This window comes from Pelophylax lessonae (genome assembly GCF_965119305.1).
Source record: "Pelophylax lessonae genome assembly, chromosome: 8".
NCBI lineage: Eukaryota > Metazoa > Chordata > Amphibia > Anura > Ranidae > Pelophylax > Pelophylax lessonae.
The window spans coordinates 69,212,509-69,227,982 of NC_138775.1; the positions used below are offsets into that span (position 1 = coordinate 69,212,509).

A 15,474-nucleotide genomic window follows, 5' to 3' on the forward strand; every position below is an offset into this window, starting at 1 on the left:
CCATAAATAATAACATATTAGATTTTTTACTCCAGGACCAGCAGTATATATGAGTTTGTAAATTGTAGAGAAATGCTTAAATAATGCATTACAAATTACTATTGAACTACACCCATTCGATTATAGATGACTAAAATGAGTTTTAATCGACTAAAATGTAGGACGTTTTAGCCGACTAAATACGACTAAAACTAAAACACTTGCAGAAGACTAAAATGGGACTAAAACTAAAATGCCATTTTAGTCCTAAGACTAAAACTAAACTGAAATTTGCTGCCAAAATTAACACTGCTCCAGTGCAAAAAAGTGCTCTTTAAAAAAGTATGAGTAAGTGACCCCATCTGTAAGAAGTAGCAACAGTGTCCCCACCCTAGGAGTGTAAGCCTGATACGTCTGGGTAGTCAGTCACCATGTGTATTAAACATAAGGAAGGAGAAGCCACATAGCGTAATACAGATTAGGAATCTTCCTTTATGAAAGATAAAATTGCGCTTACATGTATCAAGAAACACATACAGTATACGATGTAACAAAGCACGGCCGCGGATCATCCAGCAGGCTCATGCGTGGTGACATCACTTTCTAGCTCCGCATGCGGTCACTGAGCTAACTGGATGCCAGATGGTGGGAGCGTCGGCTATCCAGGAGAATTTATTAGCACAATTTGATCTCTATAATTTGAGATCTCCCCTGTTTACTAAGAAGCCAACCATACTTTTTTGAAGAGCACTTTTTTTGCACTGGAGCACTTTATATACCTGCGGAGCACTGAGCACATTAAAAAACACTTGGACAATTTATGGTTGATTATGTATTTATTGATTTTGGACTTTTTTGATTATTCAATTTGCATGCATACTGATTTGATGATATATATGAGTTCCGTACTGTATTTTTTTTTTTTTTTAATGCATTTTTTTTTATATTTTATACACTGGTTTGTTATCTGGTTTAAAGGGACAGCGCACTATTTTTTCATCCAATATTCAGGATTCATAACTAAGTGTTTTGATCAGATCTACCTGTCAGTTTTGCAGGCGGTCTTAACAGAAGTTTAAAGTGGAACTGAAGATCTGCTATAAGAAACAGAAAGCAGGCAGACATTTATCGCAGAAGAGACATTCATTGTCTCTTCCTCAATAAATTGCTCCTACCTGCCCGCTTGCTGTCTTCTCCAGCGTTGTAAACTAAGCTGCGCATGCTTACAGTGCCGGGCTGGTCTCTGAGTGCCAGGATCACCAGCTCCTGCACATGTGCAGAGGTGACATCATTCCCCGGCAGCCAATGATGATGCCGAAAGACTGGCATTTAGCAGAAGATGTCAGCAAGGGAGCGTTGGACACGTAAGTACTCACCCTTTAATTAGTGTGTGAGCAGGGGATGTAAATGGATGTGCATCCACTTACATCCAACTACCTCTAAATATGTCTAGATAAGAAAAAAAAAAAAAACAGAAAAGATTTGCATTGTTTTCCCTTTTTTTGGACCTAAATGTGACAAATCAAAGGTAAATAGATCCTAGTAGACGCATGTTCATTTACACCTGCCTGCCCATAGACTAACATTGTTTAACTCCAGATATGATCTTTATTGCATATTTACACAGGTCCAGCTTGGACCAATGTAAGTATCCATATCTCATATCTGAGGGTCTGCTGTAGAAGCTGACAGTCACTGTAGTAGTTGGAGCTACTACAATGATCGCCTTGATCTCCCAGGTACTGTGCAGCTTCCCCTCTACACGGAGGATCACTTGCTCAGCACTGCTGCCATTCACAAAACCCCTTGTATTTATTAAAAAATACAAGGAATTCTCTCAGAGCTTTAACTAACACGTGGTCTAAAGAACTGAGTTGGGCTTGGTACCTCCTAATCGGGTTGTGTTGCTCTTTAAATGTTGCTTTGACACAACAGTTTTATTAGGTTATTACAAGGGAGTACCAACCATGAAGGAAGTTCACTTGAAACTTGAGGTAAACATTTTGAAAGAGACGGAAAAACAGAAGTAAATCGATGTAACTGCAATCTACTGAAATAGTTGTTGCTAAAGAATAATGTTTAAATAATGTCCTAATGTGGGTGATGATGCAAATGGTGAAAGCTGCCCAATAGATATCACTTAGTTATATGAACTGCAATTTAAAGGTGACTCTAGGGCAGTGATGGCGAACCTTAGCACCCCAGATGTTTTGGAACTACATTTCCCATGATGCTCAACTACTCTGCAGCGTGCATGAGCATCATGGGAAATGTAGTTCCAAAACATCTGGGGTGCCAAGGTTCGCCATCACTGCTCTAGGGTTTAGGAGTGGTAGCAATCATAGTCATGACTATCCTCCATCAGATGAACGGATATCAAAGCTACTCCTACGTCCTTTGTCGTAATTGTGGATGGAGTTCTGCCTTCATCCACTCAGCTTTTTTTTTGCTTTGAGAGCTGGCTCCATCCAAAAGGTATGACTAAGGCCTTATAGGCAGAAACACGTCAACTGATCTTATCAGCAGTTTTGTTCTGTGGTTCCTGAATAAAGATGAAGATTTTTTAAGAGCAATTAACGGAGCGCAGATCATTTTTCTACATCCAAACATGCTCCATTTACAAGGCTTGGCTTTTTTTTTGTGTTTTAAAAGTGTAATAATTTATGAGAATTTTTATTTACATAATTTGAAAGGTTCACTTATAGCTATTAAAAATGTTCAAAAGCACACTAAATTTTTTTTGCAGTTATGGGTTTTGTTTAGCAAGAATGCAAGGTGTGCTAAATTCACCTTTAGAGTCGGTTCACACTAGCGCGACTTGTCAGCCTGACAAGTCGTGCTCCCTCGCGGTCCATTGACCGATACAGGACCCGTTCTAATAGGAGCGACACAAGTCGCTCCGACTTAGAAAAAGGGTCCTGTACTACTTCGGGGCGACCTCGGAGCGACTTGCATAGACTTGCATTATGTGAAGTCCCTGCAAGTCGCTCCGAAGTCGTGGTGCACGGGACTGCACAAGTCGCCCCTGAAGTAGTAAGGAGTCGTGTCACCTCAGTGTGAACCGGCTCTAAGTCCCGGTTCACACTAAGGCGACCTGACAGGTCGCCACCCATAGGGAAGCCGCGGACCCGTTCTAATAGGAGCGACACAAGTCGATCCGACTTAGAAAAAGGGTCCAGAGCTTCTTTGGGGCGACCAGGAGGCGACCGCCATAGACTTCAATGTTATGAAGTCCGTGGCGGCCGCTCCGAGGTCGCGGCGCGCTGCTCGCACCGCGACCTTGTAGGTCGCGGTGCGAAGTAGCGTCGCCCCTATGTGAACGGGGCCTTAAAGCCATGTTATGACTTGGGATGATACCAAGAGAGGCCACTTTGGCATGCCTTTAAGCAAACCTGAAGTCAGAACGTTTCTTTAGGGCAGGCTGTGCCCCGTATTGCTTGTCGCTGAAATACAATTGTAAGAGCTTTCACATGTCCACCCAATAGTTATGTGCAGTAACTACAGAATTTTAATGGACTTTAAGGTGCATCTCAAAAAATTTGAATATCATCAAAAAGTTAATTTATTTCAGTAATTTAATTAAAAAAATATATACACATATATTTTATATAGATATAGATGTGCTACAAATAGAGTCATATATTTCAAGCGTTTCTTTCTTTTACTTTTTATGATTATGGCTTACAGCTAGTGAAAACCCAAAATTCAGTATCTTACAAAATTAGAATATTACATAAAACCAATAAAAAAAGTTTTTTTAATACAGAAATGTTCGCTTACTGAAAAGTATGTCCATGTACAGTATAGTATGCACTCAATACTTGGTCGGGGCTCCTTTTGCACAAATTACTGCATCAATGCGGTGTGGCATGGCGGCAATCAGCCTGTGGCACTGCTGAGGTGTTATGGAAGCCCAGGTTGCTTTTATAGTGGTCTTCAGCTCATCGGCATTATTGAGTCAGGTGTCTCTCATTTTCCTCTTGACAATACCCCACAGATACTCTATGGGACTTAGGTTAGGTGAGTTTGCTGGCCAATCAAGCACAGTGATGCCATGATCATTGAACCAGGTATTGGTACTTTTTGCAGCGTGGGCAGGTTACGTTGGATATAAAAAGTCTACACACCCCTGTTAAAATGTCAGGTTTCTGTGATGTAAAAAAAAAATGAGACAAAAATCAATCATTTCAGAACTTTTTCCACCTTTAATGTGACCTATAAACTGTATAACTCAGTTAAAAACAAACTGAAATCTTTTAGGTGGAGGGAAGTAAAAATAAAAAAATAAAATAATATGGCTGCATAGTGTCCTTAAACTAATACTTTGTTAAAGCACCTTTTGATTTTATTACAGCACTCAGTCTTTTTGGGTATGAGTCTATCAGCATGGCACATCTTGACTTGGCAATATGTGCCCACTTCTTCTTTGCAAAAACACTCCAAATCTGTTAGATTTTGAAAGCATCTTCTGTGCACAGCCCTCTTCAGATCACCCCACAGATTTTGAATAGGATTCAGGTCTGGGCTCTGGCTGGGCCATTCCAAAACATTAATCTTCTTCTGGTGAAGCCATTCCTTAGTTGATTTGGATGAATGCTTTGGGTCGTTGTCATGCTGAAAGATGTTCCTCTTCATGTTCCGTTTTCTAGCAGAAGCCTGAAGATTTTGTGCCAATATTGACTGGTATTTGAAATTGTTCATAATTCCCTCTACCTTGACTAAGGCCCCTGTTCCAGCTGAAGATGAACAGCCCCAAAACATGATGCTGCCACCATCATGCTTCACTGTGGGTATGGTGTTCCTTTGGTGATGTGCAGTGTTGTTTTTGCGCCAAACATATCTTTTGGAAATATGGCTAAAAAGTTCAATCTTGGTTTCATCAGATCATAACACATTTTCCCACATGCTTTTGGGAGACTTCAGATGTGTCTTTGCAAAATTTAGCCGGGCTTGGATGTTTTTCTTCCTAAGAAAAGGCTTCTGTCTTGCCACTCTACCGCATAGCCCAGACATATGAAGAATACAGGAGATTGTTGTCACATCTACCACACAGCCAGTACTTGCCAGAATATTCCTGCAGCTCCTCTAATGTTGTTGTAGGCCTCTTGGCAGCCTCCCTTACCATTTTTTCTTGTCTTTTCATCAATTTTGCAGTTCTTGGTAATGTCACTGTTGTCCCATATTTTCTCCACTTGCTGATGACGGTCTTCACTGTGTTCCATGGTATATCTAATGCCTTGGAAATTCTTCTCCTGGCTGATACCTTTTAACAATGAGATCTCTCTGATGATTTGGAAGCTCTCTGTGGACCATGGCTTTTTCTGCAGGATGCAACCAATAAAATGTCAGGAAAGACTTTCTAAAACAGCTGAACTTAATTTAGGGTTAATCAGAGACACTTTAAATGATGGCAGGTGTGTACTGACTCCTATTTAACATAGGTTTGAGCGTGATTGCCTAATTCTGAAAACAGCTGCATCCCCAGAGGGTGTGCACACGTATGCAACCCCCTTTTTTTTTTACTTCCCCCTAAAATATTTCAGTTTGTTTTTCAATTGAGTTGTACAGGTTAAAGGTTACTTTATAGTTTGTCTCTTTTTTTACATCACAGAAGCCTGAATTTTTATTATGGGTGTGTAGACTTTTTTATCCACTGTGTGTGTGCGTGTGTGTGTGTGTGTATATATATATATATATATATATATATATATATACAAAATATATATAAGATTATATTATATGAAGATCTTGGCTTAGCCTATAAAGATGAGTTTGGCCAGCACCCAGTGGTGTATTTAGGTTTTGTGCTGCCCTAGGCCTGACTAAACTTGGACACCCCCTAATTTAAATACGACCCACCCCTTCCTGTCTGTGGTCTGTCCGAATGTCCTCACCGGTGCATATTATCACAGCGCAGGTAGCAGTGTGACTGCTTTATGGGGGTGCCAGACTGATTTGCCTCCTGGACCCTGCCCTCTGGCCCAATTTGCCCCATAAGACTGGCACTATACTAAAAGTCTAGCGCAAGCCAGCGGGGACCCTTTTCGTGCGGGAGCCGGGAGTATGCTGTTTATTTTTCGTGCGGGGTGCAGCTTTTTTGCTGCCCCCCTTCAAAGTTTCCCGCCCTGGGCCTGGGCCTTGTTGGCCTAGGCCAAGATACAGCACTGCCAGCACCTCTGACCTTTTAAAATTCCCTATTTTTCAGTGAGTCTGCTCATCTCCTGAAATAACCAATAGAGAGAGGTGGAAAGAGTGGTCCAGCTTAGATGAAGATGAGATAACCTACACCAGCACCCCTTATATGTAAGGATATGGGCTTCTTAGATAACCTACCAATCACTTACAGACAACACATTGGGAAGGGTTGCTGGTAAAGCTTATCTCATGTCATTCATATGTGTATACATCTGGTCACTACAACACTTACCCTTCCCCACTCAAAAATGTGGCTTTGGACTTTTATATGTGTGACTGGGCCTTTCATTTTCTAATTAAGGAGATCACAAACAAGGGGAAAACAGTTAAATTTTCTTTTATATGTCAGAGTATGTTTTGTTTTTCATCCTTCTGCCCCTACGTCATGCCCCTACGTTTGTCCTGTAGTGGTGTAGGAGTCAGAAGATGGAACCACAGCATGTAGTGGGAAATAAAAGCAACTGACACCCTGGGAAGTGTCAAATGCCCAAGATTCTAATGGAGGCTGCATTGCTGGAACTTAGTGAAAGTAGAAGACGGAGGCTACGGGGAAGGTGAGTATGATAGCTCTTCCACAGTATTTCAGGCAACTTTTACAAGGTATTTTGAACCTTTACATTTTTTTTTCATTTTATTAACTTGAATTTAACTTTTTTTTTAACAATATCCCTTCTAATCTTATCAATGAAAAAGAAAACCAGCATTTTACGTATATGCCAACAAAAAAACATCCCTTGAAATGTTGGTATTTGACTGTATGACTTTGCCCATACTTAGCTCCCATTCAGTCTAACTCCTATCCAGAAGAAATGTTGCCATTGTTGATTTAGATTATGATGAGCTGGCATTCTCATTCCTTGTGGGTAGTCAGGCCTGTAAACAGCCTTTACTTGCCTTGTCCTAAACAGCTCGATCATACTGAGTTTGCATTGTTAACGCCACTGGAATTAGTGGGGCAATCTTATGTAGTGTGAAAGGAACATGATTAGCACAGTATTGAGTGATCACATCTGACCACATTGTGGAAGTATTGACCTGTTATGACACATGTGGTCATTGTGTAAGGGGCCCAGTAAAGGGAAGGACGGTGAACTATTTCAGTCTTCATCTCAGAACAGCGCAATATGTGAAATTGTTCAATAATTATTTCCGTTGTAAAACAGGGCACCCACTGGGATTATCATCAAAGTGTTAATGGCATGGAAAAGTGTATTTATTGATAATTATCATGATGGTAATTGTTTCAGTATTTTTTCAGAACCATTACCTTAGAATAAATGTATTTTTTGAAATATTTTTTACTTTAGTTTGTAATAAAGTATTAAGGGTAATAATTTATTATTAGAGTAAAGAGTAAAGGAAAATTATTTTGCCACACCCCTTCCCCCCACCAAAAAATAGAAGCACTTGCTTTATTACTCACCAATCGGACACTACCTCCACAGAAAGTCCTTTCTTCCAGTAGATGGCCCTCTTCTGGGTTGGGTTACCTGCAGTACTATTTATTTCATATCTTGCATGTCCTTACAAGAACGCTGTACTGAACTGCAATAAGGACCTTCCACTGCTGCACAGGAGCAGAAGACGAAGGACCCATCATATCACTGGACCGATCAGAACACACCTGGAATTAAAGCACAACTATTAAATATAAGCAGTTTGGGGCTTCCATGCAGATGGGAAAGGTTAAATGCTTGCTGAGTCCAGGGGAGGTATATAGTAGAGGAATACTTAACTTATTCCTTGCTCCACAGACAGCTGCACTCTTCTGTAGTAATGATACGATGACGGTAATGATGCTGCGCCATTATTGTAAATGGTTCCTCAGTGATTAGGTGTATATACAATATATAGAAAAAAAATGAAAATTCTATATGATTCCTAAAATGGTTATTCAACACACATAACATAATACATCAATCCAAATGATTACTGGTTGCTCAGGTGCAAGATGAATCATACGTTGTGCTCAATATATGTGAAAACACAAACTTACATGAATAAACAAAGTCCAATAGCAATTAGTGACTGATTGAAAGCAAACACATAAAAGTAAAAAGGTAATTTTTTTCTCAATACAGTTAGTGAACAGTTGTTATAGGTGAATGTATTCCTTCACCATTAAAGTCTTCCTTACCTTACTGCTGTAGGGTAACAGCATATAATAGTGTTTTTTCATTCTCCTTAGTATATCTCCTTCTGCCTCTAGGGGTCCTCCTGTAGTCTATCAGGGTGATGTATCTCTATAGTAGTGGGTGTTTTCTTCTATTTTGCTCTTGGGGGTCCCTCCCGATTTAGTCACGTCGGGAAGAAGTCACGTGGGCTTGACGCAACGTGTAGGGCGTAGACAGAGTGGAAGCATTACGGAAGTGACGCACTAGTAAGTGCTCGCTGCTTGTGGAGTATACACATGTTTTTATCTGTTAAAAAGTGAGTAACCACGCTGTTGTTAAACCTATTAAAACTTCTAAAACGATACTACACTATGGGGAGTTTCTCTTTCATTTCCAATAAACTCGGACTACATCGGGAGGGACACCCAACAGCAACATGGAGGAAATACCAACTACTATAGAGATAAAGCACCCTGATAGATTACAGGAGGACCAACATATGATTCATCTTGCACCTGAGCAACCAGCAATCATTTGGATGGATGTATTATGTTATGTATGTTGAATAACCACTTTGGGAATCGTATACAATTTAAATTTACAATTTTTTGGTATATATACCTCTTCTGTGCTCTCCTCCATTGGAAATGTGTATGGGCCCTTGATGTCCTCATATACAATGCAGAGCTAGTGGTCCTTTATTGTACCTGATGATGCTGGTGAGAGGGCAGCTACACAGCCATTAAAGAGGAACGACCTAATGGGGCAAGTTGAACAAAGGCAAACATGTTTTGAAGTCCAGCATGTGCCAGCCATGGATCTTTCCATAGATACTTTGGAGAAGTGAGTGTAAATGAAGGAACAGGAAGTGTGTTCAGGTATTAAATAAAAATGAATGCAGCCACTCAATCTGAAGACAGCATATGCTTTACAGCATGGGAATTACAAAAAAAAGGTACCCTTGCAGTGAGCCCCCCCCCCCACACACTTCAAAGGGTAAATGCTCCTTAACTCCAGGTAGCAGTCTCCAAACTGCAGCCCCTTTCTTGCCTTTATCCAGCCATTGGGGCGCCATTCCATCTGCTGACACCAAAGATGGGGCATCATTTATGTTGCTGACACCAGCAAAGGGGCACTATTTCTCTCACTGACACAATCAAAAGGGCACAATTCCTCCCACTGACAACAATGATGGGGCATAATTCCTTCCATTGGAACCAAGCATAGGCCACTATTCCTCCCACTGACACCAACAATGGGGCACTATTCCTCCCACTGACACCAAGTATGGGGCACTATTCCTCCCACTGACACTAATGATGGGGCACATTTCCTCCCACTGACACCAACAATGGGGCACTATTCCTCCGACTGACACCATCGATGGGGCACTATTCCTCCCACTGACCCTGAGGATGGGGCACTATTCCTCCCACTGACACCTACGATGGACCATTATTCCTCCCACTGACATCAGCAATGGGGCACTATTCCTCCCACTGACACCTACGATGGACCATTATTCCTCCCACTGACACCAATGATGGGGCATTTTTCACCCCACTAAAGATGTGGCATTGTTTACTCCCACTGATACCAGGACATTTTCTACTACCACTGGCAACAGTCCGGCCTCCCTAAAGTCTGAAGGACAGTAAAATGGTCCCTTGTTTATAAAGATTGAAGACCCTGATTTAAAAAATCAAAAGAAAATCTTCAGTAAACATCAGTTCGAATCCCAGCCATGGCACTGCCTGGAGTTTGAATGTTCTCTCTGTGCCTGCATGGATTTCCCCGGGGTACTCCAGTTTCCTCCCACACTCCAAAGACATGCTGGGAGGTTCAGTGGCTCCTTTCAAAATTGGCCCTGGTATGAATGTGAGTTAGGGACCTTAGATTGGAAGTTCCTTAAGGGCAGGGACTAATGTGAATGTATAATATATATGTAAAGCGCCACATTTACTGATGGTGCTGTATAAGTACCTGAAATAAATAAATAAACAAGAAATTCCAAATAAACTTGAATCCATCAGATTCCTCTTACATCAGAGTCCCACCTTATATGAGAGTCCCCATAAAAATCTCCCTCTTACATGAGAGTCCCCATCAGAGTCCTCCTTGTGTCAGAGTGCCCCCCCCCCCTCGCTGCCGCCATCTTATGAGAATCCTCATCAGAGTCCCCCTTCCATGAAAGTCCCCATTCCGTAGTTCACTTTACATCAGAGGGCTGAACACAATCTTGCTTCAGGCTGTAGTTTGGAGACCCCTGCTCTTGAGATGATAACATTTAACCCTTGCAGTGGTGAAAAGGGATTGCAAGAATAGCATTTTTGTAATTCCCCTAAGTTACACGTTAGGTATGTATTTGGGAAATTTTAAAATAACCACAGAATGGCTGCAATATATATTTACTTTATTTAGATCAAGGGCACCCTTTTATTTCAGGGTTCCTAAGGTGTTACTAAATCCACAACAGTAAAATCATTCTGTATATGCAGTAAAGCATGCTTGGTATACTCACCGTGGAACCAAAGGGGTTAGTCCTCTGCACTGTGTAAAAAAGGCTGTTTGATCCTGTCTTCTCTGATCCTCCCCTTTTTCCACTGTCCCAAATCCATCTCCCAGTAAGAGAGAGTCTATGGAGTCACTCTGCACATGCTCAGTTTGGTGTGTATTGCTAGAAAGGTTTTGTTTTTCTTGGGAGGGTGCATGTGATCAGCACAGGGCCAATCAGCACAGTCCAGACAGAGGGTCAGGGGTCCTACAGTCTCATAGGACAGTCAGAGCAGAATAAAAACACCTCCTACACGCTTTAAACAGACACTGATAGAAGTCACAAGACTGCTACATACTGCTGATGGGAAAAGGTATTTAGCAGTTTATATTTACTAAAATAATTGCATTTCCATGTTCTGTGTACTGTGGGAGACCGGATATAGTGAATGCAGGGTCCTGGGTTTAGTAACAATTTAAAGAAAACCTTTATTTGTTACTTATATTTGGTTCTTGGAACTGGCAAGGCTGTATGGACCTTTGGGCTATGTGTTTTCTGACAGATTTCTATGCTAAAGGGTGTGTTCTCACCTATGCCCACTCACTATTTCAGGACGTGAAGAGAAGATGGCGGTAGAATTTAGATAAGTATGGGTGGAATTTGCAGGATTGAAAATGTTAAACCCGCATGTACTAATTATGACTAATTTTTTGTTTGATGAGAACAATGTTTGTGTGTGTATATCTTAACTCTTACATTCATTCTGCACATTCTGCACTGTAGGGATGAGTAATCAGAATTTCCAGCATGTTTATGTTCTAACATGCATGTCGGATTATGAGACTTGTGTAAACAGAAGCGTATAGCGAACCTTGGAACTACATTGTCTGCTTTTTATATTGTCCAAAGTAGAAATAAATACCAGATGTTCAACTCCAGCGACTCTTGTTCTGACAAATTCATTATCCTAAGTGCATTGCGATAGTAAAATATATATATGGTATAAGCAGTGGCACTCAAAGCAACCAATCAGATGCAGTACCTTTTGTTTTAATACATCTGGAGTGCACCTCTGTGTATGTACCTTTAAACCAGACAATAGTTCATTTCAATGGGTTTCCTCATGGGTCAACTTTAATGTTCTCATATCGTTGTTTCATTTTACTCCTAGACATCCATCATCATGTTGCAGCGCAGCCGAAATTATGTCCGTGCTGTTCTTCCATACCATGAAGTATAAGGCTCAGGACCCCAAGAATCCCAACAATGATCGTTTTGTAATGTCCAAGGTATGGATTACATGCAAAATTAGAATAGACGGCCCCAAAGGCATACAGTTATATGAAAAGTATTTGTTAAATCTCCTAGATGTTTGCATTAATAGTTCCAAAAATGGGATCTGAATTTTGTCTAAAAAATTATTATTGACACAATACAATTTTTTTACATTGCCATTTATTTCTTGAACAACCTGATTAGTGACTGATACAAAAAGCTACTAGGGTAACTAATTATATCATACCTGGGTCACAGCAGTTAGGGGATACTTGTTCTTTTCTGTATACAAAACAGTTTTAGTCTATGTACAGTGCTGTGCACTGATACTAGGCACTATTACTCCCATTGACACCAACCATGGGACACCATTCCTTCCACTTACACCAACAATGGGGCATAATTCCTCCAACTGACCCCAATGATAGGGCATTATTTCTGCTAATTGATACCAGTGATGGGGCACTATTCCTCCCACTGACACAACCAACGTGACACTATTCCTCCAACTGACACAACCAATGTGACACTATTGATCTTTTATTGAAAAGAATCAAGCAACATATTTTATACAAAAGTAAAAAACAGAACTATAGTACAATATTCCAGAAAAAAACAAAGGAATTCACATCCATGTGCAGAATATATACAATATATACATAATCCACTTCCAACATTCTTAGAAAACTATTTACATAAAGCAGCAGAGAGGGCCTAAGAGGCACAACCCATCACCTATGTATGCAGCCATTTATCAAAAACTGAGCATTAAGAAAAAATCTAGGGTGATAAGAGACAGAAAGCCACACCCGGGAAAGAGACTCCTGGCAGTCAGGGAGGCTTGAAACCCCTCCACGCCTTCAACCAAGCCCTCTGACCCCACTTGTCTCTCTCAAGCGCCCGAATCTTCCCCACCTCATGCAGAATGTCACACACCACCACCTGAACAGGAAGGATTTTACGCCGAAGGGTGACCTGACACCGTGCATTCCATGTGTAATAACGGACTACTAAGCTAACTAAAAAAAGTGTATCCAAACAAAAGCCCCCACCAGTATTGAATGCTCCGTACACCCACTCAGCATAACCCAGCCTGGAGAGGAAAGGAACACAGAGGGCCCGCCCCACCTGTTTGTATACCTCTATGTTAAAAGGGCAACGAAGCAGAAAATGGTCCATAGTCTCCTCCTCACCTGTACATTCCTCCCGAGGACAACCACGATCCATCCCACTGCGGAATTTCAAATTGCCCCGAACATAGAGCCTCCCGTGGAAGCACAACCATGCCAGATCCCTGAATTTAAGGGGGACTCTAGCCAAATTAATCAGTCTTAACCCTTCCCTCAAAATTGGGCCTGGGCAATCCCTTAAGGCCAGTGGGTCATGAAAGACTTCGCTCAAGACTCGGCTCATAAGGACTTTCCTCGGAGCGGATCTGAGATCTTCAGCCGACAGTCGCCACTGCCGCAGTAACTTCAGACACGGAGCGACATAGGCTGGGAGCTGACCACGATGACCCCTGAGATTCTTCACTTGGCCACCTTCTTCCCAAAGTCGCAGAAAAGGCCTAAACCAAGATCTAAACATGCCTGCCCATCCAGGAGGTTCCACTGCAAGCATACTACCAATGTTAAACTTGAGAAATAGCAGTGAAAAGAAAAGAACGGGGTTGACCATACCTAAGCCACCCTCCCTCCTGGATAGATAGGTGACATTCCTCTTGATGGGGTTCAGTCTGCTCCCCCACAGCATCTGGAAGAACACACTATAGATCCTAGCATAGAGAGACACTGGCAAGATGCAGACAGGGCTGACATACAAGAAGATCGGTATCAGGTAAGTCTTAATCAGATCAACCCTTTCCCTCAGAGATAACTTCCATCTCTTCCAGTTGACCACCTTAGTATTGGCAACTTCCAGCCTGCCTTCCCAGTTTTTGAGGCCATAATCGCCAGGTCCAAATTCAATGCCTAATACCTTAATATTTTCCTGGGGCACTGGAAAGGTGTCCGGGAGATCAAACCCCTCACCTTCCTTTCCCATCCAAAAAACTTCACTCTTTTCCTGATTGATCTTGGAGCCTGATGCTTCAGAGTACCGTGATGTCAGAGAGACCACCTCCTCCGCTTCATCTGTCCCAGTGACAATCACTGACACATCATCCGCATAGGCAACAACCCTCAAAGGCGGCTCACCCGGGATTCCCACTGGTACCCCACACAACATGCCGCTCTCTAGCCTCCGGATGAAGGGGTCGATTGCAAACACATAGAGCAGGGGACTCAGGGGACAACCCTGGCGCACCCCAGAACCAACCTCAAAGGACTGTCCAACCCAACCATTAACAAGAGGGAAGCTTTCTGCCCCCTTATACAAGACTTTTAACCAATCGACAAAACCCCCCGGCAGACCGTACTTACTAAAGAGCAACCACAGGTACTCATGGTTGACACGATCAAAAGCCTTTGCCTGATCCAATGCCAGTAAATACTTTCCCCAGCCTGCAGCCCTGCACTGCTCCAAGGCCTCCCGGACAGCTAAAACCGCTGTGAAGGTGCTCCTACCCTGGATCGAACAGTGCTGATGGCGAGAAAGCAAAGACTCTGCTACTGCCGATAGGCGCCAGAAAAGTATCTTCGCCAGCACCTTTCTATCGACATTGAGAAGGCTGATGGGGCGCCAATTCTCAATCATCGAAGGATCTTTACCTTTTGAAAGAAGAATCACAGCTGAGTGTCTCATGGAAGGGGGAAGCATCCCCTCAGCAAGACAACTGTTAAAAACCTCTACCAAATGTGGGGCCAGAATAGACTTAAAGGCTTTGTAAAACTCAGCCGTCAGACCATCTGGTCCAGGTGACTTTTTGATGGCAAGCTGTTCAATTGCCCTCGTCACCTCTTCAACTGTGATCTCTTCTGTCAAATTCATCAAGGGGACATCTCCACCATTTAGACCTGGAGTAGAGTCCAAAAAGCTTTCCATCTTGTCTCGGTCAAGCTCTTTCCTCCCAAGAAGTTCAGCATAAAAAGACCTCACGACCTCCAGGATCCCTGACCTGGACTTTGTCAAGGAACCTGTACTATCCTTAAGGCCAACGACCATCTTAACAGCTACACCCTGTTTGCAGTTCTGGTAAGGGTCAGGCGAGTGGTATTTCCCATAGTCCCGCTCCAGAACCAAAGAGGTATGCCGGTCATATTGACACTTCCTGAGGAGGATTTTCGCTTCAGAGATTGCCCCAGGATCTCCTCCTCTCGAGACAAGAATATCCAGCTTCCTCCGCAAACGTTGGTAGGTCATGTATCTATTAAACTGTTTTTTATTGGCTAGGCCCCTGAAGAATCCAGAAATCCTCTTTTTGGTCAGCTCCCACCACTCAGCCTTGCTGCTACAAAAGTCCAGGATGGTCACTTGTGC

General features: G+C 42.2%; 1 protein-coding gene across 1 annotated transcript in view; it reads left to right on the forward strand.

Moving 5' to 3' along the window:
• TKT (transketolase) overlaps positions 1-15,474 on the forward strand; it is a 69,809-nt gene that overhangs the window by 9,515 nt on the left and 44,820 nt on the right. The window contains exon 2 of the mRNA XM_082265106.1: positions 11,954-12,071. Coding sequence (XP_082121232.1) covers positions 11,954-12,071 — 118 coding nt within the window. The remainder of the gene's footprint in view (positions 1-11,953; positions 12,072-15,474) is intronic.